This window comes from Xiphias gladius, chromosome 21 (genome assembly GCF_016859285.1).
Source record: "Xiphias gladius isolate SHS-SW01 ecotype Sanya breed wild chromosome 21, ASM1685928v1, whole genome shotgun sequence".
Classification (NCBI taxonomy): Eukaryota; Metazoa; Chordata; class Actinopteri; order Istiophoriformes; family Xiphiidae; genus Xiphias; species Xiphias gladius.
The window spans coordinates 2160114-2183627 of NC_053420.1; the positions used below are offsets into that span (position 1 = coordinate 2160114).

General features: G+C 45.3%; 1 protein-coding gene and 1 long non-coding RNA gene across 2 annotated transcripts in view; one reads left to right on the top strand and one right to left on the bottom strand.

The window, feature by feature from the left end:
* mmp24 (matrix metallopeptidase 24) overlaps positions 1–5840 on the top strand; it is a 60610-nt gene extending 54770 nt beyond the window's left edge. The window contains exons 9-10 of the mRNA XM_040115710.1: positions 2205–2471; positions 4179–5840. Of these exons, the coding sequence (XP_039971644.1) occupies positions 2205–2471; positions 4179–4543 (632 nt within the window). The 3' untranslated portion in view covers positions 4544–5840. The remainder of the gene's footprint in view (positions 1–2204; positions 2472–4178) is intronic.
* LOC120783038 lies at positions 2295–22392 on the bottom strand. Its single transcript, XR_005706290.1, has 5 exons — positions 22242–22392; positions 16720–16849; positions 16031–16215; positions 10976–10979; positions 2295–2308 (listed from the first exon to the last, which is right to left on the bottom strand). It is a non-coding gene; the product is annotated as an uncharacterized LOC120783038 (long non-coding RNA).
* Positions 22393–23514: the final 1122 nt, after the last annotated feature.

A 23514-nucleotide genomic window follows, 5' to 3' on the forward strand; every position in this document is an offset into this window, starting at 1 on the left:
ACACACACACACACACACACACACACACACACAAACACACACACGCGCACACACTGTCATACACAGACACATGATGATGCTTCACGCACACATTTGGGCGAGCACACAGACACACAAAGAATTAGATGGGGGATTTGTTGTTTGTCAGTTTGTGTGTGTGTGTGTGTGTGTGTGTGTGTGTGTGTGTGTGTGTGTGTGTGTGTGTGTGTTTGCAGGTAATAAAAGCTAAAGAAAACTGCAATTTCAGTAGCTTTTCCGGTCCACGGGGCTTCATTTTAAATCCCATTTTTACAGTGCGGATGATGTAGATGGTGGAATGCACATTATCACGCAGCACAAAAAACAGCACCACCCATTAACGCAGGAACTACAAGGCACGGCAGTCATGGTTTGGAGAGCTGACAGGGCACCTTCACCTCACATACACGCAAGAGCGGTGCCCCGATGGAACTCTTTTCATCTCGTGGCTGTGGATCCAACTTTGCTCTTTTAAATCTAGTTTTTACAGGATAAGTTGGCATTCTTTCAAGTCTTAAAACAGTGCTCACAGGCCCATGTGTGAATCGAAAGCACCGTTGGGTCGCTTGAATCATTTCTCCCGTCCATACGGGCTGCAGTCGTTCCCTCTTAAAGCAATGGGGGTTAAAGTCATATAATATCATATTCCTGTGCAAAAATTTAGACCAAATTTCGGCGAAAAGCCAATTTGAGGTGTCAGCAGTCCGAGTGAGAGAAATCGTTGTTTTCTGGTCGTCTCAGCTTGACCCGCATTTAATTTTTCAACCAGTGAAAGTGACGTTTTCAGCGAGAGTGGCGTTGTGTTGCTCCCGTCCGTCACGCATCCACGTTTACTTGCTATCAGTCTTCTTCTTCTTTCCTGCCTTTCTCTGGCAATTTGCCGCGTTTCTTAGCCCCGCCAGTCGGTGGAAACGTGTGAAACCATTGGCAGGAGTGTGTTTCGCTGTGTGTGTGACACCCGCATGTTCACGCAGGGACCCGCTCGTAGCACTAGTGGTCAGGAGCTCCACAGGGCACCACAGGCTAAACTCTTAGTGTGAAAAGATTTCATACAAATATTCAAGACAGCAGCAGTAAGTTCCGATTACCTGTAGAGGTGAAGGCCAGAACTACGAGCATAACCTTCCAATGAAGTGCCTCGGCGTCTTCAGCGCACAAACTCTGACGACATTTTCTGCCCACAGTGGGAAAGTGTGTACCCACGGCTCCTTAAGGAATCGTGACCATTACAGCAACTGCCAAAGGCTACAGTTCTCTAGCAGTATCTCCCCAGTAATATGTACTGTTCTCTTGAAATTCCTGCCCCTGTGTCCGGCCACTTTAAATGCCTGGTGGAAAGCCATTAGTGTCTGAAAAGAGTAAAGTGAGGATTCAGTGTCTTCTATTAATCTTTGTTTGCATTCGCTGTTGCCTTGTTTTTTCCCCTCCAGATGAATACAGACTTTTTAAAGGAGTTGCTCTCAGGTCGGGCTAATTTAACGGCCTCGTAAAAGAGCTGTCTATAATTTAACCTCCTGCATTTATTCCGTCTCATATTTTTCCACATCCTTCTTCTAAATAATAACAACTTGTTGTTAAACAAAGCTACAGAGGAGCTGTTTAATCTTAGTGGTTTTCTCAGCGTTGTAGAAAGCAGCTACTGTGTTGTACTATAGTTTAAACAAGACTGACTCCACAATTTTCTGCCCCCTCCCCCAGAAAATAAGATCATTTTGAATTGTAAAGATTTAATCATGAAGGTTATGTTATGTCTTGACGCTTAATTCCGCCAGTGAGGTCACGTTTTCTCCTCTGTTATCTAACCTGTCTGCCAGCAGGATATCTCAAATCCAGGGATCCAATTTCTGTAAATAAAACAGAGCGGCCTTGGCCCAAGGAACCATTGATTAGATTTTGGTAATAATCTGGATCTCAACCATAATATATAATAAATAACCATTTATGAGCATTAAAATAAGGGAGAAAAACCCTTCCAAATTTTCAGGGTTTGTTTTCAGGGTCAACAGATCAGTTCAACTCAGACCTCAGGAGTCACATCCGTGGTTGTAACAGCAAAAAAGTTTTTTACTTTTACAAAGTTTTTGCCTTAAAAAACCGAACTCGTCAATAGACTCGACATAAAAACACTGAAAATATGTGTAATATTATCACTGAAGTGCTGACTCGTGTGTCCTCACATCTTCCAGGTGATAAGTACTGGGTGTTTAAGGAGGTCACGGCCGAGCCCGGTTACCCTCACAGTCTGGCGGAGCTGGGCAGCTGCCTCCCCAAAGACGGCATCGACGCGGCGCTGCGCTGGGAGCCAGTCGGAAAAACGTACTTCTTCAAAGGGGACCAGTATTGGCGCTACAACGAGGAGAAGCGCACCGCGGACCCAGGGTACCCCAAACCCATCACCGTGTGGAAGGGAATACCGGACGCACCACAGGGGGCCTTCATCAGCAGGGAGGGATGTGAGTGTCTGACGGGAGCTATTCAGTCTGGTGTCACTGTGCATTATGACCAAGATATGAGCAAATCAGTAGCTCGTGGCGTCGGAGCTCCACTCACTGGCGAGTGAGCGTGCCACTGTCCGCTCACCCGTGACGTACAGTGTGTTTCTTACTGGGTTGAAGCTCGCTTAAACCGGCATTAACTGGTTTTTTTGCTAATGTACGATGTGATTGTACAATTAGAGCGATGTGAACGCAGCCTAGGTGATGTTTTATTTTGGCTTCTACTTTATTTCTAGAGAGCCTTAAATATTATCCCGTCCGAAGGTCTGCGGCACTGCAACAAAACAAGGAAATCAGTCAACCAACCAACCAGTCAGTCACTCAGTCAGTCAGTTAACCGGTCGTTCGTTGGAGCTGCCGGTCGAGCAGACGGTCTGTCTCGCAGACACTCTCAGTGAATTCAAGCTGAATTGATTCTCAGCCCAGTGTTTATGCTACAAAAGCGTAAAATACCACAAGCAGAGGCGCCAGACACACACATACACACACGTCCTGGAAGAGAACTGCCCATCATCACTTCTACTCGTCGAGTTGAGACCTCACGACCTTGTGGCATCCTCAGAGGGAGTCAAGAACATCAGAGGCAGAGCTCACTCTGTGTGTGTGTGTGTGTGTGTGTGTGTGTGTGTGTGTGTGTGTGTGTGTGTGTGTGTGTGTGCGTGCATGTGTGTGAGAGATCAGAGGCGGTGACATGGTTGGTCAGGTGTGGCGTCTTGGTGTTAGATGGGAGGCTATCCTGCCTGAACTTTGGAGGCAACGGACAAATGTGTGTGTGTGGGTGTGTGTTTGTTTGTTTCCTTTGGGCTGCTGAGGTGATGGAGCAGACAAAAAAGCGGACATCAGAAGAAACCCTCTGGGGTTTATCTGTTGGTGAGCTGTGTGCTCAGTGTGTGTGTGTGTGTGTACCCGACTCCCAGAATTTTTAAAGAATAGAATTTTTTCTGTTTTGAAAAGGCTTTATTCTCAAAGGTGGTGAGATGGACAGTAAAAAGAGATGTCCAGAGTTTCCCAAGCAGAAGCGTCAGGGGCCAATCCAAACCAAACGCCGATCAAATTCCGGTCCTTTCTTCACTAAACTGTATCTATTCACCAGTAAAAACCGGTAACTGTTTTTAGTGTTGCGGCTGAACGGTTTATCTCAACAGCTATTGGACGGATTGACATGAAATTTGGTTCAGACGTTCGTGTTTCCCACAGGATGAACCGTCATCGCTTTGCTGATTCCTGAATTTTCGTCTAGTGCGATCATCGGGTTAGAACTTTAATCCGTCCAACACTTTGCTATTTACCTGGAAACCAACATTTAGGTGCTAATTAGCTTATCTTAGCATGCTATCACACTACGCTCAGATGATGAATATGGTAAATATTATACCTACTAAACATCAGCATGTTAGCATTGTCTTTGTGAGTGGGTTAGCGTGCAGAAGGAGCATTTAGTTCAGAGAACAGCTGTACCTAAGAACATGTCAAACACGAATTTCCGAGGCTTTGAGATGGAAAATTTAAAAACAATTTCTAAATCAGAAATTGCACGTTGACGCCCTTTCATTTATTGCTTTATATAAGCTGTTTGTTGAATACTTTATGCTAATATTTTTCCTAATGTAGTAATGTCAATATTTACTCTAACAAAAATGAAACCACCTTTTTCTCCCCGCCCAGACTACACCTACTTCTACAAGGGGAAGGAGTACTGGAAGTTCGACAACCAGAAGCTGACGGTGGAACCCGGATATCCAAAGTCCATTTTGCGCGACTGGATGGGTTGTGACCAGTCCGACGTGGAGCATTCCGGTGGCAACGGTAACCGCGGTGACCGCCAGCTGCCCCTCGACGACGTGGACATCATGGTGACCATCAACGACGTGCCGACGACAGTCAACGCCATCGCCGTGGTGATCCCTTGCATCCTGTCGCTGTGCATCCTGGTGCTGGTGTACACGATTTTCCAGTTTAAAAACAAAGGAGCGCAGCAGAGCACCATGACACAGCACTACTACAAATACCCTGTTCAGGAGTGGGTATGACAGGCAACTTTCCTTTGAAGGGGTCAAAGTTCACGGATCAAGTGGTACTCGTATTGTTAGCCAGCTAATGTTGGCTAATGGCTATGAACACTAGCAGAGGACAATGGAAAGTCAGTACTGAAAGACGCTAATTGGCTAGCTAGAGACTCGTGCCTGTCTTGTGACACAAGCACTTCGGTGAAGACACTGACTTTGTCTTTTTAAGGATGCTTAAAACAAACGGAGAGAACAAGTCCGCAAATGCTCCAGGAGGATATGATTGGCTAAGGACATACAAAGGAGATCTTTCAGTCTTGCTCACCTGACTTGCCCAAAACTTCTCTGGCTGAGTGAAATGTGGTCTTTTGAGCGATACTGAACTTTGACCACCTCTTCTCGGACCTACAACACACAACTCTCCTTCTCAGTGAAAATATAAGAAAGAGGAAGAGCAGCAGAATAAGCTCCTCTAAGCAAGACACCTCTTCCAAGTTTGTTCTAACAACAGCGTGTACACGTGAACTACCTTAACTATTAAGTCAGATGAACTTTAATGAAAAAAAATAAGAAAAAAGAAATGGTTTAAAAATATCAAACTTGAAGATAAATGTAGGTAGAAAGGCCATATCAAAAAGAAAACGAGGATCTCTCTGTGGATTACTGACTTCTGTTTAATTTATTTTCAGTTGTATGGAGATGTAAAACTGTCAAAGAGGACCTTTTTCTCTCTCTTTTTCACCATACACGACAAGAACACTCTCATCAGCATTAACACAGACCTTTGTCGACTTCAGCCCCCCTCAGTCAAACGAAAACCTTTTTAAGAGTGTGGTGATCTACACAGCTTGGACCGCTGGGCCTTGGAAAACGTAGAATAGCGAGTCGTCGGCATATAGTGATAGAATAGCTCAACGACAGTTCAACAGCCTTATCTCTGTCGCAGCAGACCTAACACGTCTGCTCATATTTAACAAGCTGCTCACAGCCAGGGCCCGTATTTATCAAGCCGCCAAAAGTGAAAAAATAATAAAAAGTAAAAAATCCTTCTCTTTTGCTCCCACTCGCCAACTTATAACGGTATAAGAGCTATTTATCAAATTTCTTACAACTTAAAATTTTAAGAGAGTTATTTAAGAGTAGGCAACAGGTGAGCACACACCTTCTGAGACATGTTTTCAGTAATTGTACAAAGTATCATCAGTCATGAGGAAAAGTAGATTAGCTGAAGTAGTGTAATTCAGGGAAATCCGATTGCATTTTATTCAAACGTGATAGGATGTTACACCACTCTTTCTCAGAATTGGACTTTTGTTGCCATTTCAGCTGATTTCGTATTATTTCATTCCTATTTATATATTCTAAATATATATTACATTGTTGTTAATTTTACCTTTTTATTGCTACTTGAGATATCAAGGCTTTCACACAAATAAAATAAAACTTTTGAAAAATTAAAATTACATGATTTGCAGAGCAACATCACTGAGTAAAATATGAACATTAGATCCTGCTCCGAACATGCACGTGATTAATTATCCGATCACTTGAGAGCTGCTCTTAAATGTTTCTCTATGTTGCTTTGATGTAAGTAGGAGTAAGCTGCTCGACAGATGTGTCGTAATGCTCACAAGAACTTTTTAAAATCCCAAATGATCTTTTTAGAGTATTTTTAATCGCAGCGTTTAGCAGTTTGATAATTACGGGCCCAGAGCTGAACCGATTTAGTTTATTCCTTGAATTTTCATTGTTGTATTTATATGTATACTTTCCAAGGAGAGAGGCTTGAAAGAACAGGAGAAGTGCAATGCAGGAGGTAGTAGAAAGAGAAAGTGAAGGGACGGAGAAGCAGGATAAAGCAGGGTTGGAATATTGGGAGATGGGGGGGGTACACAGTGGATATATGTGGGTCTGCATTAGTATGCTGGTTGTGGCGCAGCAACATCGACCGAGCTTAATGAAGTTACTTGTGTTCACAAAGCTCTGATAGGGGCTACTCGCCCTCCACATCCCTCGCTTTAATCCTACTGTCCTCCCCGTGTTTTCCCACTGTCCTCTTGTAATTCTCCCTGGCCATCTGGCCTCTCATCCCACCGCTGGTCCCTGCTCTCCGTCTATCTAATCTTTTCCCCCCTTTTGCCTTCTCCTCTGTCCATCTGTGCTGCTCTCCCTCTACACTCACCTCATCTTTCTTTATGTCTTTTTAGGTTCAGCGTCCCACAATTTTTATTTATTTTTTTATATCGATACGCCATCTGTATCTAGTAATGTTAACGCCCCAGGGAGCTCATCCACGCTCAGTCAGTGTCACGAACATCACAACGCGGTTGCTGTCATTAGGATTTAAAAAGTGCTTTTATCGCTGGTTAAAACTAAGGAGCTCGTCTCCAGTTTTGTCAAAAGTGCCAAAATTTCTCTTCGTCCTTGGCTCTAAATTGTCAACTTTTAACTCTGGGAGGGATTTGTCAGCACATTGAAACACGCCTTGTGTTACCTTTTGTGTAAATAGGAACGTAAGCTGCGTTGCGACATGTTGAGCTAAGATGCGTAGTTGTAGGCTGCAGTCAAAGACTTGTTAGATCACGATCAAGTCATCTCCGGGCTTGACAGAATTAATGGGTGTATGACTCGTTAGACATGACTCGAAATTTGACATCATTTACATGAACTCAAGGTTTTTGTATACAGCAACCTATAAAAGACAAGATATTTATATAAAATACATTTGCTTCTAATCGCCCGGGTTTTAGGTGTGGTCACGTTTCCATTTTCAAAACCACAGAAATGAATATTTCATAGAACCGATCAAACATTCTTCCTTTCTTCTGGCCTGGTAAACACGAACAAGCAATTTGCTGATGACGTGTGACAGGATTTTCCAACGGATTTTCATTTACAATGGAATCTTCTGGGAAACTTTGGACATTTTAAACAGAAGCCGACATGTAAAGTTGCCATGTTCTGCTTTGTTGAAAACTTTTGTCCTGTTGATAAAAGAGGGAGACACCGTATCAGACCATACCAGACCACTAGTTGTACCATTTCTAATCATTAAAATCTAATGAAACCCCAATGTCCCATCAGCTGTAGTTTTATATGCGTGCGGCTCTGCGCTGGTCAGTGTGGCTGACTTTGTCTTTTCTCAATAATTGGTACAACACAGAGAAATTTTACCCCCCCTCCCAACTCCTCCTTGCTGCCAGCGTGAGCATTGGCATCACCCTCCGCCAATCTGCATTACAGCAGGAAAAAAAAAAAAAGTGTGACGGGTGTGATTCAAACCGATTCCACTGATTTGAGTCGTCTAATGCGCCGCTCAAATCTTCCCCGTATCTTCTAAAACAGCTGCTTTTATTTAAATACACAAGCTTCTCATTTAAATGCCAGTAACTTCCTAATGTGACTCACGATGGTTCACTCAGAGGCCATTCAGCCCCCCAGAGGGGTTTTGGAGTCCCCCACCCCATCTGATTCCCAGCCCGGGCTGTGAATCAGCGTTGTGAGGCAGCCTGGGACATTATGACTGAGTGACTGTTTATCCAGACTGTCTGTGTGGCTCTGGTGGTTTTCAGCTGAAGATTTAAAAGCCTCTCTTTGGAGTGAGGAGAGATTATGAACCATTTTTAAGACCCAGCGGATGTTGCGATAAAACGCACCGTCCTCAGGAAAACAACCTCCCTGTTTTATCTTGTTCCTGGAAAGTTGTGAAGAGTTTTTAAGCTACACTGTCCGTATGCTTCGCACTCGCACGCTATCCACACGTACACGCACGCATAAATGCGCGGTCATAACGCGGTAGGTCCCAGCGTCTTTCCGCATCATTTCCAAGGCTACTTGACACTCCATACATTTAAAAGGAGACAAAATGTCCTCCTCTCTACGTCTCTCTCCGTGTCCCTCCCCGCTTCTTCCTTTCCCCATTCGCTCAGCTCGGTACCGTCTTCACCGAGCTCCCTGTCCTGCAGTAATTGAACGTGTTCTCGACGCGTGTCCTCACAATCACTCGCTGCCGTCGAGAGCAATTGGGCGCACGCAGCATTCGGCACAAATCGATGCCGTCCTGCATCCTGCAGCGCTATTTTGGCTCGGCGGAAAAACGTACCTTTGTTCCCCCGGGGGCGTACAATGAACACAGAACAAGATATTTACACTTACGCCCGTACACAGCATGTAGCGCTGACTCTGTCTGTGGAAACGTGAATGTCAGTCCTGGGAAAAACTGCCTACTGGACCAAACAGGTCTTTACCTTTTGTGTTTTCTGGTCCAGATGGTCCAGACCGAGCTGCTTGATTCGAATAAAAATGTGTATTTGATGAAAATATAAGTGAGAAAAATTCAGCAAAGGAGATATTCAGCATTTGGATGAAATAAAGGCTCACGTACAGGACGGCCAGAAAGGATTATTTTCCTTATCAATCAATCTGCCTGACCGTCAGAGAGAGCCATCGACGAGCCTCAAAATAATCGCTTGATAATCGATTCGTCGACGATTCGTTTCCGCTCTAGTCACAAACTGAATGTGAATCTTCAGTATTCGCACATAATGGTGGAAAAACTGGACTGACTGAAGCTGGGACTGTTGAAGTTGCATTGACGTCATGTTTTTGCAGTTATTTTAAAAGGATGCTTGTCGTCTTAGAACGAAAGCCTTCAGTGATGATGAGCTCGAATCTGCTCGACAACTCACTGAAGTTCTGACTCATGAAATGAGCAGGTTATTGAGGGGAAATGGGAATTAGCCTGTGAGGTGACTCTCACCTGGACTTATTAGGCCGGTAATGGCATTGAGTGGCTGTAGCCGTGTTGTTTACAGATGCTAGATTTTTCTTTTTCGGAGGGTTTTTCATCTGGCAGCCGCTGCCTTACCTTTTTAATTTGATTTTAATCTGATTTTCATTGAATTTTCTGGAGGAAAAGCTGTTCTGTTCGATGTGTTCCTTTGCTTCTGAGCCGAAACTTTTCGGGGTCTTTGCTTCTTGTTAGACGAAGCGGGAAAAAGAGGTTGGATATTATGTGATCGTTGTGCTTGTTGAGGTGGTTGTCGGCTGTGTGGTGTCTCTCCTTGACGCTGGTGCACTTTGTAAATAGTAGAGCTCCAGGCTAGGTTCAGGTGTGTCATCAGCTTTTAACATGAGGGAGGATGGGAAGGGGGGGTTGTAGCTTTCTCCCTGAGGGGGGGGGGGCATTTCATCGAGCTAACGAGGGGTTTCCATCCCACTGCAGAACGCCCACACCTAATAACGCTATCTCCACTGTCATCGCCACCGTTGTTCTTGGTGCTCATTCATGATGTGACTGGCAGAGGTGCCGTTGTTGCCGAAAAGGTTCGTTCCCACCTTCAGTGTTGCTATCAGCTACTCGCTGTACCGTAGGTCTTAACAGCGTCAGATTAAAGCCGTCTCGCTTGTACGCCACGAGCCACTGAGTCGCTGCACTGATGAAATCGGGGATTAAGTGCCTTGCTCCAGGGCACTTGGGCAGTAGATGTTGCCGTAGAGAAGAGCACTTCTCATGCCGTTCCTCGTGCTGATTTTTCCAGCGCTCTCTGCTCGGTTGCTCGTTTTTATTTTGTTTTTGTTTTTTCATAGGAAAAGACGCTTAATGGAGGTTTAACCAGTTCAGCGGTGAGGTCGTGGCCTGCAGTACTTAATGAGTAGAGGGCAATTTATTACGTTTTAAGAAGGGGGGTGGTGAGCAGGGAAAAACTTCAGTTTCCATCGTGTTTTACCTGGAAAAAAAAAAACACCTGTACTTAGATACTTTTAAGTCAAATGTTCTGTACTAAGGAGACACCACCTCCCTTCATCCCCCGGGGAGAAAAGTCTGAGACTGTGTGTATATATATTTACTGAGATTTACAGAAGATTAGCACTTTACAAGAGTGCAGTGTATTTCAGCAGATGTCTGTTTGTGGAAACCGAAGAAGGGTACTTGAAGAAAACATACTGTAGAGTTCGCATTGTCGCTTATTCATATTACTTACGGAGCACACATAAAGACGAAATATATGTACATGAGATTTTCAAACTACGTGGTGGACACCGTCTGTCCACCGCGTAGTTTCTGTCTGAAACTTATTTATTCAACTGGGTTCTGTACTTTCCACAGAGGGCGAAGGGTCCTCTGAAAACTAGCCTCTTTTATGGAAACTGTATGTAGACCTGAGACAAACTGCCACTGAAGCGTATCTGAAAGTCATTTACGCCGCTGTTGCTGTTGGATTTATCTGCCTTGGAGCCCAGACCTGCCAAAACCCAGCCCTTGTCTCTCTCAATGTCACTCTCCTCCTCTGTCCATTTCACATCATTTACCGTACATCCATCATGGATGCAAGCATTACCTTGAATTCAAGAGAGGAAGCCAGGGACTTGGTTGCCACCGCGGCAGGCGGATAAGTTCAATAAACCACAGTAAAAGATAGAAATGACTCGACAGAAACACCGAGACGTTAGCACTCTGCTTGAGTTCAGCGTCAAAGCTTCTTCAGAAAAGGAGCAGAGAAGCTGATCTCTAGTCGGAGCTCGGTGTCGTTTTGTCCCAGGTCTGGTGATGTTCTGGTGGGTTTGGACAACAGTGAGTTGCCTTTAAAGGTAGACTTAGTTATCTGATTAAGCCGCTCCCAAGCAGGGGTGACACTTGCCAGAGATGGAGCATCTGCAGTAATGTAAGTCACTAAAACGTATCAATCAAAAACGGCAAACCGTCCACACAATGACGCTACGGCGGGCGGATTCGTCTTTTAGTTTCCGGAAGGCGGAGCTGCTCTGGGTCTAGAGGAAATCCTGGTAACACTTTATTTTATAAGACCCATAGTCCCTTAATAATTTCCTAAAAACGTAAACAGGTTCTATGAACCGTGATAGTAATTATGGCGGAAATGGACAGTTTTCAATTGCTGCACTTTCAGCTAAGTCCAGTTCATTGGTAGCATAACCTTTTACCCCCGTTTACTGTACCGACTGTGTTCTACAGCACAGCAGGTCCCTGTGGTTTCAAATGAAAGGCAAACATACAATTCGACGAATATGGATAATTACAGTGATGAATGAAAATGTATTTGGGTTTAAATCGATTTTTTCCACTCGATGAACTTTAGCAGGAAATTCTCTCTGAAAAATCAAGAACTGCTGATGAATCCACACGTAACGTCTATATAATTTCCTGTCTCTGCTACTGTGTGTACTGCCTCTATTCAAGGTTCACAATCTTTCAAGTCAGTCTTAAAGCAACAGTCAGGTGTCCATATGAATGTTAATACAGGTTTAGTAACATCGTTTAGTGACTGACCCCTTCCTAATGTTAAAATCCACAGTCCTCGTCCTGCGTAACAGTAGGTCCCAGAGTTTATCCGAAGTTATCGTGAGGCTTCAGATGTCTGAGCAAGACGTATGGACTCGGCATCTTCCGCAGTTACAGTCTTTTAAGTACAAAATTCTGTCCCTAGATTCAATGTGTGTCAGTTGTTTTTTTAATTCGATTATTTGGGGGGGAAAAAAAAAATTTACCACCGAAGTACAAATAAACTGGATCCTGCATTACTTCGTAATCTTGTGGCCTTATGTTTTGTAGCTGGACTCTGCATCAAACTCTATTGGTGACACTAGATTGTGTTCACATGGTGCATTTGTCCTTTATCAAATCACAGAGAACCTGGGGCCTGGTTTCCCGGTGTCTGTGCCGCTATCCGCGCTGTGCTATGGGCACTGCGTTTGAGGGGCCCAACGGTAAATTTCCCGATTAACTTGTGACTCGTAAAGTCTCACCTTAACTTCGGATAAACCGCGGACTACACCGTATTTTTTACACAGTGGCGGTGGCGGCCGGTATGGACAGGACGAATGCTAACAGCTAGGAAGAGCTGTTTCAGTAGTCACATGGGCACCTGGGAGACTTGAGGGAAACGTGAAACTGTTCTGTGAGAATTGATGGAACCTGAAAAATAAAAGCGAATGTAGCCACAATATACTTGACATCTTCAGGTTAATTTCGCCGTCCGTTAAAGTTCACTCTGGCCCATGGCCGCTTCGGTGAAACACACCGAAGACCAAGAATGGCACGAATAAACAAAAACAAAAAAAGTCACCCTGCAACCCAAGACTCCTTTCAAACCGTCCACAGGTTTGTTCAAAGGTCAACGGCGTCGCGTTCACCAGTCACGCCGTTTCCACAGCTTTTACAGTATCAAACTCCTCTCTGACGACCGTTGCTGTGAGTTCGGAGTGTGGCGTCACGTGGCTAAGTCTTCCTTTAACTTGCCTGTTGTTGCCTTTCATTTCTAATGTTCTCTTTTCTTATAAAAAAAAATATATATATATATCTAAATATATATATATATATATATACGTAGGTGAAAAAAAACATATCAGTCTGGGCAGACTTTTTGAAGTAACAAGATATACTGAAGTTCTTTGGATAATATCACAACTACTACTAAGGAGATTTTATCAGATATAGCTTTAAGAGAGATTCAATTCAGTTAGTTTTTCTTATGAAGAAAAAGAGACGTTTCCTGTAAATACAGTATGATTTTTGTTTGTTTTTGGGTTTTTTGACTATATGGGTTGATTATAAAATCAAAATGAAAAAAATCTGATCTTGGCTCACTTTACATGCAAAACGATGCACCCTTTTGTTTGTGGATTTTTTTATAGAGTCGTCATGTATTCGGATATGGAATATCAGCTCCTGTAAATAGGAAGATCAACAAAAGCTTTTGAAAAGTTTTGTATTTTTATTTCTTTCTCTTATTTAAGATGAGCGTCATCATCCTTTGCACATGTTTTACCATTTCTATGACAATGCTTATATTGGATAGGCACGTTTACGTTAATGACTTGAGACGATGATTCTATAATTCTGGTTTTGTTTCTAATGAGAGGAAGTTTTATTATTTAAAATGTTAACATGACTGGAACAGAAATGTTTTGGATTGTTTTTCACGTTCGCTTCGGTTCTAATGTCCCATGTCAATTATATACCGATAACACAATATTCTGTTAACATGAAATGTCAATAAAAGTGAAAAGTTCATTGTCTAAGACTTGTTTTCACCGAGTGGTGATTATTTGATTATTTCAGTGATATCCGGGTCCCATCTGTTTGAATTTGGTCTACTCTGCGGCCCAGTACGCTCGCTACGCGGGTTGCGTAGGGGCCCCGCCTCCCCCCTCCTGTCACAGCGCTTACAACTTGGATGAGTGGGTGGAGCAGAACCGTCGCTCTGGTCACGGAAACGAGAAGAAAGACCAGCGTGAGACTTTTCTCTCCAGGTCGGATCTCAGCAAGTAACAGTAACGTTAAGTGTCTCTGTGTCTCTAACCTCGCCGGACAGTGCGTCTCTTGGTCTGTCTGGGTCTTGGCAAATTCGAATCACCAATGAACTAAACCTCATGCCTGCCTCTGTATACATTTACTGACTGATTATTTTATTCATTCATTTATTTGGCTGTTGCCTGACAAATACTGTGTATTTTTTTATTCATTTTTATTAGGTTTTCACTTTTTGTTGCTCAGCCTTTATATACTAATATGGTTTTTGTGCTCATTGTGTGATACGGCAGGAAACCTGAAGCTGAAAACTGTTTCTAAACTGAGTCAGACTCACACAGCTGGTCATGTTTTTTTATTGCTCTGCTGTTTTTCCTGCTCAGAAATTAAAATGTACATTTCATAGTTGTTGCAGTTTTCAATGGACTTGATTCTAAATGAATTTCTGAAAGTCCATGAACAGTTTTGGGGCATTTGTGAGATTATGTGCAGTATAAATCTACCAGATGTGCACTATAAATCTGCCTTGTGGTATTTTTGCTGAAATACCCCTTTAGGGATATATATGCACCTGCTCTAGCGATGTGCAGTATGTTAAACCAGCTGCCCGGTAATGGAACTGGACAGTCTGGCTCTCCAGATACCGACGCCTTCCAACACCAGTTTGATTTCATGGCAATTTAATGTGTTATTTGGAGTTTTCATGGGAATGTTTTATTTCTTTTATTGTGGCCAAATGGATCATTTGGTCAGCGTTCATGTTTTTTTCTTTCCTAAACTTTTATGTCCGGCATTTACCAACGCTAAAGGGGCAGTTACTACATGATAGAAATGTATATAAATGAATCAAATATTTAAATTACATGTTCACATGTTCTTCTTTTTATTTTGGGGGTTTTTTTTCCTTCATTTTTTTGTTGCTACATCTACCAGCTGCAGAGAATGCATGAGGCAACTATAAGCAGACGCCAACAGAAAAGTTTACGCCGATGACTTTCACGTCTACGTCTCTAACAACACTCGAAAGGAGAGAAAAACACGTTAGTAAAAATTAATAAGCCACTTTCCATCTGTTTCCACGGTGTGAATGAAACACTTTCATTTCCCAGTTGAAAAATAATGAGACAGAAAAAAAAAAAAAAAGCTTTCTTCGCCACAAATCAAACAACTCATTTGGCTCAAATTCAAACTGCACTAATTCAACGAACTGTTTGTGGAGGGATTTTAATCAGCCACAGACCAAATGTTAGTCAGAGCATGAAGAGAAACAAATGCATACACAGTCCTAATCAGTAGAGCGCTGTGACTTTTGCTGTAGCAATGCTTTAGGCTTAGAGCAGGCAATCTTCACTGGCAGGACAACAAACACACAATTAAACGACGTGTGCACCAAGTCTGGAGTGGCGTGGGCCCAGACTGGCAGCTCGAAACGCTTCATCTCATCTCCGTTCCCTTACTGAGGCCTCTTCCTTTCACGGCTGTTACCTTTATTTACCTGCTCGCTTTGTCAACTGACGGAGCAGAGGGGGGCAGAAACTCAAAACAGGTTTCCTATTACTTTCACTTAACGTCACAGTTGCCGTTCGGTGCTTTGCTGAGTCTGGTGCATTTGTCTTGGATTTACAGGAAGCAACAACAGCCTCTGACACATTAGCCTTGTTGTCGTGAACTGATATAACACCTTTCGAGAGGATCTTTAGCCTGTGGCAGTCTATATTTTTCATTGTGTGCTGCTGGTAGAGAATGTTCCTTACTGTTTTACAGCACAAAGGTCCTTTGCTTCATGGCACAGAACCAGCATACGGAGCATTTCTAACGTGTTAATCCTGTTCAAGTTCCAGGGCTGCACAAGAGGGAACATCCGCTTTGCAAGAGGAAGCAGGAGGGTTTATAGAATATATGGTTTTAATAGCAAAAGGCTGCCACTCATCTATGCCACGGTCTCCTTTGCTTACAGTAGTTAGAGTAAAGCAACGCTAGCTTATGTAGTAGGTAATACTGAATCTGAGAGCTCACGCACAGTTACACAAAGCATTCAGGTCTGTTGCTGCATGTTTTCCTATCAGAGTAGAAACAGTAGAATACAGGATTCATCTATTTTCATTCACTGAGCTGTAAAATAGAGTTTTCTCCGGGAGAGCCCCACTACAGGATTTTCTAAAGAGGTCCTCTCGAGTGCAGCAGTGCGACAATGCGGCAAAAGCGCGAGCGGCTCCGTTTCGACTTTCAGTGGGCGCATGAACGCCCGGAGGTCCCAGGACAACGTCCACCTTCGCCCCTCAGACGTCCTCACATTAACATCCTCGGATCCACTATTAAGCCGTAGCACCAGGACCAGTTTAGTACCAGTTGGTGCACGCGATCATGAAACACATGCTGTCTACCCGCCTGTTTCCCATCCTGCACTGGGGCAGCTCTCCGGGGGGGTCTGTGGGAGAAAGGTACATTACTAAAATGCGGCAATTTGCATCATCTCTTTGTTTTTTTGCTGACATCTACTTCTAGGATCATAAGGACGTAAGGAAAAGAAACTCTGTCTTCATAAAGTCACTTTCTGAGGGAATGAGACAACCTTATTTTCAAGGTGAGTATTGGAAAATAGTATTTAAATTATGCAGCACATTCTGGGTGGACGTCCTTGTCTCTGCACCGTGAAACCTGAATGTGTATTTTGTTATGTATCGCTGTGAGTATGAGCAGTGCTGGGAGAAGCACTGGGAGCACCAGTACATTAATGTAGAAATACTCCATTACAAGTAAAACTCCTGCATTCATCATGTTGCTTAAACAAAAAGTGAAGTACGTTTACTGTACGGGGTTTAATAAGCCTATCATACATTTTCGTGTTACATCTAGTCCCAGCTGTCCGCTGCATGCAGTGACTCCCCCCGAAACGCAGCGGAGCGGAAGCGCTTCGTTACCGGGCGCGTACCTTCGGAGGCGGCGGACCCAGAACGGTCAGCGCCGGCAGGCTCTTGGCGTCTGTCGGCCCCGCCGGATCTCGCCTCAGCCTTCCTCTCACGGCTCTGCGCTCCTCCCATCATCGACGGGGCAAGTCGCGCCTGGGCAAAAACACACAGGTACACACACACACACACACACACACACACACACACACACACACACACACACACACACACACACACACATTAAGGACCATTGTGTAAAAGTCTTGAATGGGCAATAGTTTATAGTTAGTGTCCTTTGTCCTGAACCATGTATTGAAGAGTTCGCTTTGTTGCAGTTTTCGTATTCGGTTCATTGAATGTGACTTTCATCAGTCATTGTTGTAGCAGTTAGTAACAGAGAGTTTAACGACTTTGTACTGTGGACGCAGTAAATCAGGTAAATAGTGAAAACTCGAAGCAATTCGAGCTTGAAACCACAGTTTTTTGGGATTTACACTTATTCACTTTCCTGCTAAGAGGTAGGTGAGAAGATCGACCCCTCCCCCCCCATGTCTTTACGCTTAACGTAAGGCTACGGCCAGCAGCTGGTTAGCTTAGCTTAGCTGAAGCCTTGTATTCAATGTGCAGGCATGACAGTGGCGACACTTTTCATCTACAGTAACTCCCTGCCCCAGAGGGACTGTAATTATTTCCATGTGGCTTGGTGGCTGATAAGAGCGCACAGCTACTTATTTTTAATCATGTTTTGAAGGTTTCCATTTGCACTGAATGAGCCAATATTAAATAAGACCACATTTAGTTTGCAAAAGTACAAACGCTTTCGCTTTTGGCTGCAGGCTATTGTATCGAGGTTTCAGGAGCGTAATTCCTTTACTGTGCTTTTCTGATAAGCATTTAACGCCACCAAGAGCTGACATTGAAAAAGCGGAAGGGAATTCTGTGTGGGAGCTGCGAACTAAGGCTCTAGGTTAAAGAATAAGGTCCAAGATGTTACTAGATTTCTCCCCAAAAGACGGACAATCGGCGCAATCTCATCGACTTCTACCTTTTAAAAAAAGACACAGAACGCATCCAGATGTGTGTAGTGGGAGATGGCATGAGATAGAGAACGGAGAGAGAGACTGGACAGAGATAGAAAGACCTTGACAGAGAGGAAGACAGATGAAGACAGAGAGGAAGAGGAGGAGACAGATCACAGCCTCCCCTGGTTATCGGCTCGGACATCTCTAATCCAGTCCAGAGTGATCCGTCCAAGACGCCGATCCAATCGAACACAACGCAATCAGTTTAGCGGACACAGCTGACGAGATCGTCTTACCCTGTTTAGCACTTTACACGATTGCTCCAGCCGTGAAAGCTTTTGCGGGCGGTCTGTAATGCATGCTGGGAAATTACACGACGGTGGGTGGGGTGGTAAGATGTTATTCCCACAGGACTCAGGACAAACAGAAACACCGAGATGAAAACAGCCCGGCAGCACGGTCCAATGAGGCTGCATCTAATGACTTATTTTCACTGATGATTAAGCTATTGATTATTTTCTTATTCATTGAACAGGGTCAGACAATGAAGACAAATGTCACAGGCTTCTTGATTCCAGTTGATTACTTTGTCTGAAAAATACTTAAAAAAAAACTCCAAGCAGATTCAGTTTATAAAGATGTGACTTTAAAAAGGCCACAACTCTTCTACCGGGGAAGCTGTAAAGTACATAACTGGCGTTTTTATTTGATGAATTACTTAAAGCAAGAAAAAGCAGATCCTCTACTTAAAGGAAAACTTCACTCGACTGCCAACAGTTCGACTGACACTGGGATGTGTTATGCTAGTAGCAGCTAGTAGCAGCTAGTAGCAGCTAGCAGCAGCACAGAGAGGCAGGCTACAGGCTTTGGCGTCCCTCTGGAGACACTACGGTCCTTATAGCACGTTTAAAACGGAGTACTCCTGCAGGTAAAAGCCCTGCAAAAAAATAGCATTATTAGCTAACTGTACTTACAGTACTCATTATATTACCGGATTATTGTTGCTAATGCATATATGGGTCAGCAGCATTTTGTTGTTGCCGTCGCTCAAAGGCAGAGCTAGTTTTGACTCCTTTACTGTTGGGTTGTTGGCCTTTTTTTCCCCAAATCAATACGGTTTAAAATATCAGAAAGTTGTAGAAAAATTCATCAAACCGAGATGTCTTCCTCAAACGTCCTGTTTTGTCTGACCAGCTGTCAATAACCCAAAGAGATTCCGTTTCATTATCGCGTAAAACAAAGAAAAGCAGCCGGTTCTCACAACTGAGAGGCTGGAATCTTCAAATGTTTGGTACTTTTGATCGGAGTAGTTGATTTTTCTGTAGATCTACTAATCAATTACTCCACTACTTTTTCAGCTCTAGCATCCAGTATTTCACAAGAATGAGTAGAAAAGTTACAAAAAAAGATTTTTTTTTTTTTTTAGCCTTATCCTTTTTGGTCTTCTTGACCCTTCGGATTTTTTCTTGGGACTCCTCTGTTCCATGTTAAAGGAACCGTCTGCTGGTCCCGACAGATGCTCTACACGAGCCACAAGCTCGGTGGCTGCTGGGACGTTTCTGTCACCGACTCGGGAACGAACAGGAACAAAAAGCCGCGGAATATTTCACACTCCCAGAACCGATTTCCCTCACAGCTCAGGGAAAAATGGAGACTGTAAGCAGTGTCACTAAGCTAGTAGAAGTAATGGGTGGTGGTAAAGTAGGGAGCACGCCTTTTAAAATGAGAAACTTTAACTGCCTGTCTGGGCCTCTGGCCGAACTGCGAAGCAATAATTTGTGATAATTTTCACATAAACGTTGATTATGGGCCCGACCTTTACTCCAGGCCTAAATATAACACCGGAGGGGGACCTTCTGCTGGACGGACACAAAAATGCAGCCACAGCAGAGCGCGACGCCCGCAACTCTCCCGTTACTGCGCACCTCAACTCTGAAGTCTCCCAGCATCCCAGCGGTTTCTCCTCCACCTCGGGGAGGGGACCCGGACCCGCGCTAAAAAAAAAGACGAGGAGAACGTGGGGTATAAATTACAGACACTGAAGCCCCAGTGTGAGCTTATGATTAAAAAGGCGACGATCTCAGGCGGTTACGGATTTACTGTTTTTTCATGGCTTCCTCTTTTTGAATATGCTGTTCCCCTCAAATATTCACGGATCCTCCCGTTATCGGGCCAGTGTGTCAATCGCCGCCCTTGATGGCCTTTTGGTTTCACAGCTCGGACGGATTATGAGGAGCTGAGACAGGTGAGAGGCCCCTCGACCCTCCTATACCGGACCCCCAGACTGCAGACTCTTTATGGTCGTTCTCTTTTTTTTGTGTGTGTGTGTGTGTGTCTCACTTTGTGGTCATTGTGTGTCTCTTAACTGAGCTCTGTGACTCTCAAAGAAGAAGTATTAGCAGTCACTTCACACCGAGGCTCAGGCCCGGGGCCCCGCCCTCACCCCTCGGGCCCCTGGGCCCGTGCACGGTAGGTCCGCTCAGTAATCCGTCCATGGACTACAGAGCCCTCATCATGTATGTTTACGGTGGTTTGGTTCTGATATCATTCTCCTGTTGACAAATGTGTTTTTCTTCTATTATTTTCTTGTAGATGAATAAATTGTGAATATTGTGATTACTAGCTCTTTCAAACCTTTTTTAGATTATCTTTTCCTGCCTTTTGCTGGCTTTTACTGCCTTTTGCTGGCTTTTAAAGACCTTGGGCTACACTGTGTACGTACATGGGACTGATTTTTTCATTTAAATTACCGTAGAGGGCCCTATCGTGTAATGTGAACAGATTTTCTATGATTTTGGAAAATTTCTTACGTATCTTTCCAAGTGGAAGAGCTCAGTTTCCTGTTTGTGTTTGTATCTGAGGTCCTAATTGGTGCCCGTACCAGATTGATTGGTGGGTGGGTGAAGGCCTACAGCCTTTATTCTGTAGACGTGGTGCTTTTATTACTCCTCCCTGCCGATAAAACGCATATTTCATCGAACCGAGGCTGTTGAAGTGGAGCAGATGAGCGGGATAACAGGTTGATCCGAGCTACACGCGCTTCATTCATGAAGCTGAGAGCGTCTCAGTCAGCAGTCAGTGCAGCGCAAGTCACAGCCGGAGAGAAAGCCGGGCTAAATATAGCCTCAGATATTGTTTTGTTTTGACTCGCGCGCCTCCTTAACTCCGCTGCTGCCCCGTCCTCCTGGAAGTAAACCGAATCTGTCTTTCCTCTCGACCTGACACCAACGCGTCATGTGACACGCCGAGCAGCTGCAGGGTTCGCTTCTTCCTCGTTCTTTCCTCTTTTTCCTTTTTCCGGTTCTTCTGTGACTTGATACTTCAAGGGCTGGTGGTCTGATTCCTGGGGACAACCTTACTGACGACAGTCCATATGAAATCGTGGTAGGAGAAGTATCTTGTTTTCCGTAGATGAAACCCTCGTGGCACGAATGGGGTTGGCCCGCCTGGACGATAACTGGCACAGATGACCCCACGCCGGCAGATTATTTATGCCCTATCTGGTGATTCTATTAAAGAGAGCGCGAGTTTGTCTCAGTTTTATTCTTCTTCCTCCACTTTTAGAAGCAGGTACCACTAGACCACTGGACGGCGTGGTAACAGCCGACGGATCTCACAGCGGCCACCACAGAAAGTGGCACCGGCCAGTCGACCGTCAGAAAATGTATCCGCAATCAAGTTTATAATCTAATAACTGATAGTGTTTTTTTTTTTTTTAATGTGAGGATTTTCTGCTTTTCTTTGTCGTATGTTAGTAAACTGAATATCGTTGGGTGTCGGACTTCTGACGAGACGTTTAAAGATGTCACCGTGGGATGTGGGAAACTATAATGGGCACGTCTTCCCTGTATGTTTGGTTTTTTTTGGATACGTCACAGACGAAGCGACCGACCGACTAATCGAGGAAATCATCCGCAGATGAACCGAGAGGTGATCGCCACCAAAAAGGTGTCGCTGCCTGCACGCAGAGCCTTCTGAGCCTCACAGACGCAAACAGCTTCTCGCTGTTTACCTCAGATTTCAAACTACATTTATCGCGACAATAGGCCTCATCGGTTACAGCTGCTCCGAAATAAAAGCATCAGAGTGAGACATCGAGTCTGAAAACCTCTGCAGCTAACTGCAGCTAATTAAAGGTGGACCAGCTTTAAATACGAGGCCCGTAACGGAAGGTGACCCCCACCGCCACCTGATCCGGTTTTTGAAGGCCAACGTACGAGCCCTGACGCCGAGGTGGCGTCGGGTTCAATGCGACGTGGAGCGACGAGGGGCTGCGGTGAACATGGCCCCTTGTCGGTGTCCGTTAGCGGGACACGGTCTGGTCAGGTCCGGGCCGCGGAGGCGGTTTGTGCGACCGAAAACACCTGGACGTGTTTACAACACTGACGGCTGCGCCTCCACGGGGGGAGAGAGAGAGGGGTGTGTGTGTGTGTGTGTGTGTGTGTGTGTGTGTGTGTGTGTGTGTGTGTGTGCGTGTGCGAGGTGTTGGCCGCTGTCGGCAACAGAAATAAATGTTATCCCACCTAATCGACCCCCGCGTAGCCTACGAGACCCGTCCGTCCCCCTCGGTCGCCGGCTCCGATTAGCTTGCGGTGTTTCCGGGCAGAGTTCCCCGAGCGACGTGTCGGCGCAGCGGCTCCCCGCAGAGATCGTCTGTGTGCGGGGAGGGAGGGAGGGCTCACTCCGCGCCTCGCGTCGGACGAGCCGCAGCGAGGGTTGGCACTGCGGGGGAGGAGGGGCTGGATTGGACGGCGAAAAGGCGCCGTAAAGATGGCGCCCGGTAACATCGTGTAATCGTGCTGGGGAGTTTAACTCCTAATGTTCTCGATGAAATATCAATTTAACAAGTGAAACGCAAGGTCGAGCCGAGGCCGATGGGAAAGTCGTTCGTTTTGCGGGTGTTTGGTCAAAAACCGGTGGAAAGAAAATGTTATTTTGACCCGATGATGGCGCTAACTAACAGTCAGAGGACCGCGGAAGTTGTTCTAATTCATCCTGAGCAGGACACGGATGTCTGACTTCGCGCGGATCCTTCCAATAGACCGCAAATGTCAACCTCGTGGTGGCGCTAGAGGAAAAGTCAGGGGACCGCCAGCGTCTTCGGGATTCATCCGCTGGGGACCATGAATGTCTGAGCCAAACGTCCCGACATCCACACGGTCACAGCACCAGCCGGGCAAACGAAAGATACCGGGCGATGGCGTTTCGCGCGCGTCTGACAGGTCGTACAGGCCACCGCCGGCTGTCGGTGGCGGCAGGGGCCGTCTCTCCGGCAGCCCCTTTGATTCCGCTGGGAGCGTTAGCCGGCTTCAGCTCGCCAAGAAGAAGCGTATCGGTTATCCCGTATTCACATTGTAGTTTTGGTATTTCTGAAGATAACGGTAACGATGACTGGGATGAAATCAAACCGTCGGCACCTCATTATCCGGCCTCCACACCGCACGGTTTCAGGGCCGCCCAGGACGCAGAGTCACGGTAACTGAACGAGGGCGTTTCGGCGCCATCGTTTTTACAGTGGAGCGGACCGGCTGCAGCGGCAGGCCGTGTCCCGGTGAATCTCCCCCCAAATACGAATGAATGCCGAGGTTCTCCCGCCGCACCTGAGACCCGTGTCTGGCGAAAACGGCCGGCAGAAACGGGCAGGAGTGACACCTCGCCCCGCACGTACCTGCTCTGCGGCTCGTCCTCCCCTGACCTCCCTCCCAGCCCCCTTCCCCAAACCCGCTGCAGCGACGTCACACAGGTGGCGAGCTAATGGAAGTGTCAACAAACAAGACGTCACGCGCGGGGGCTCAC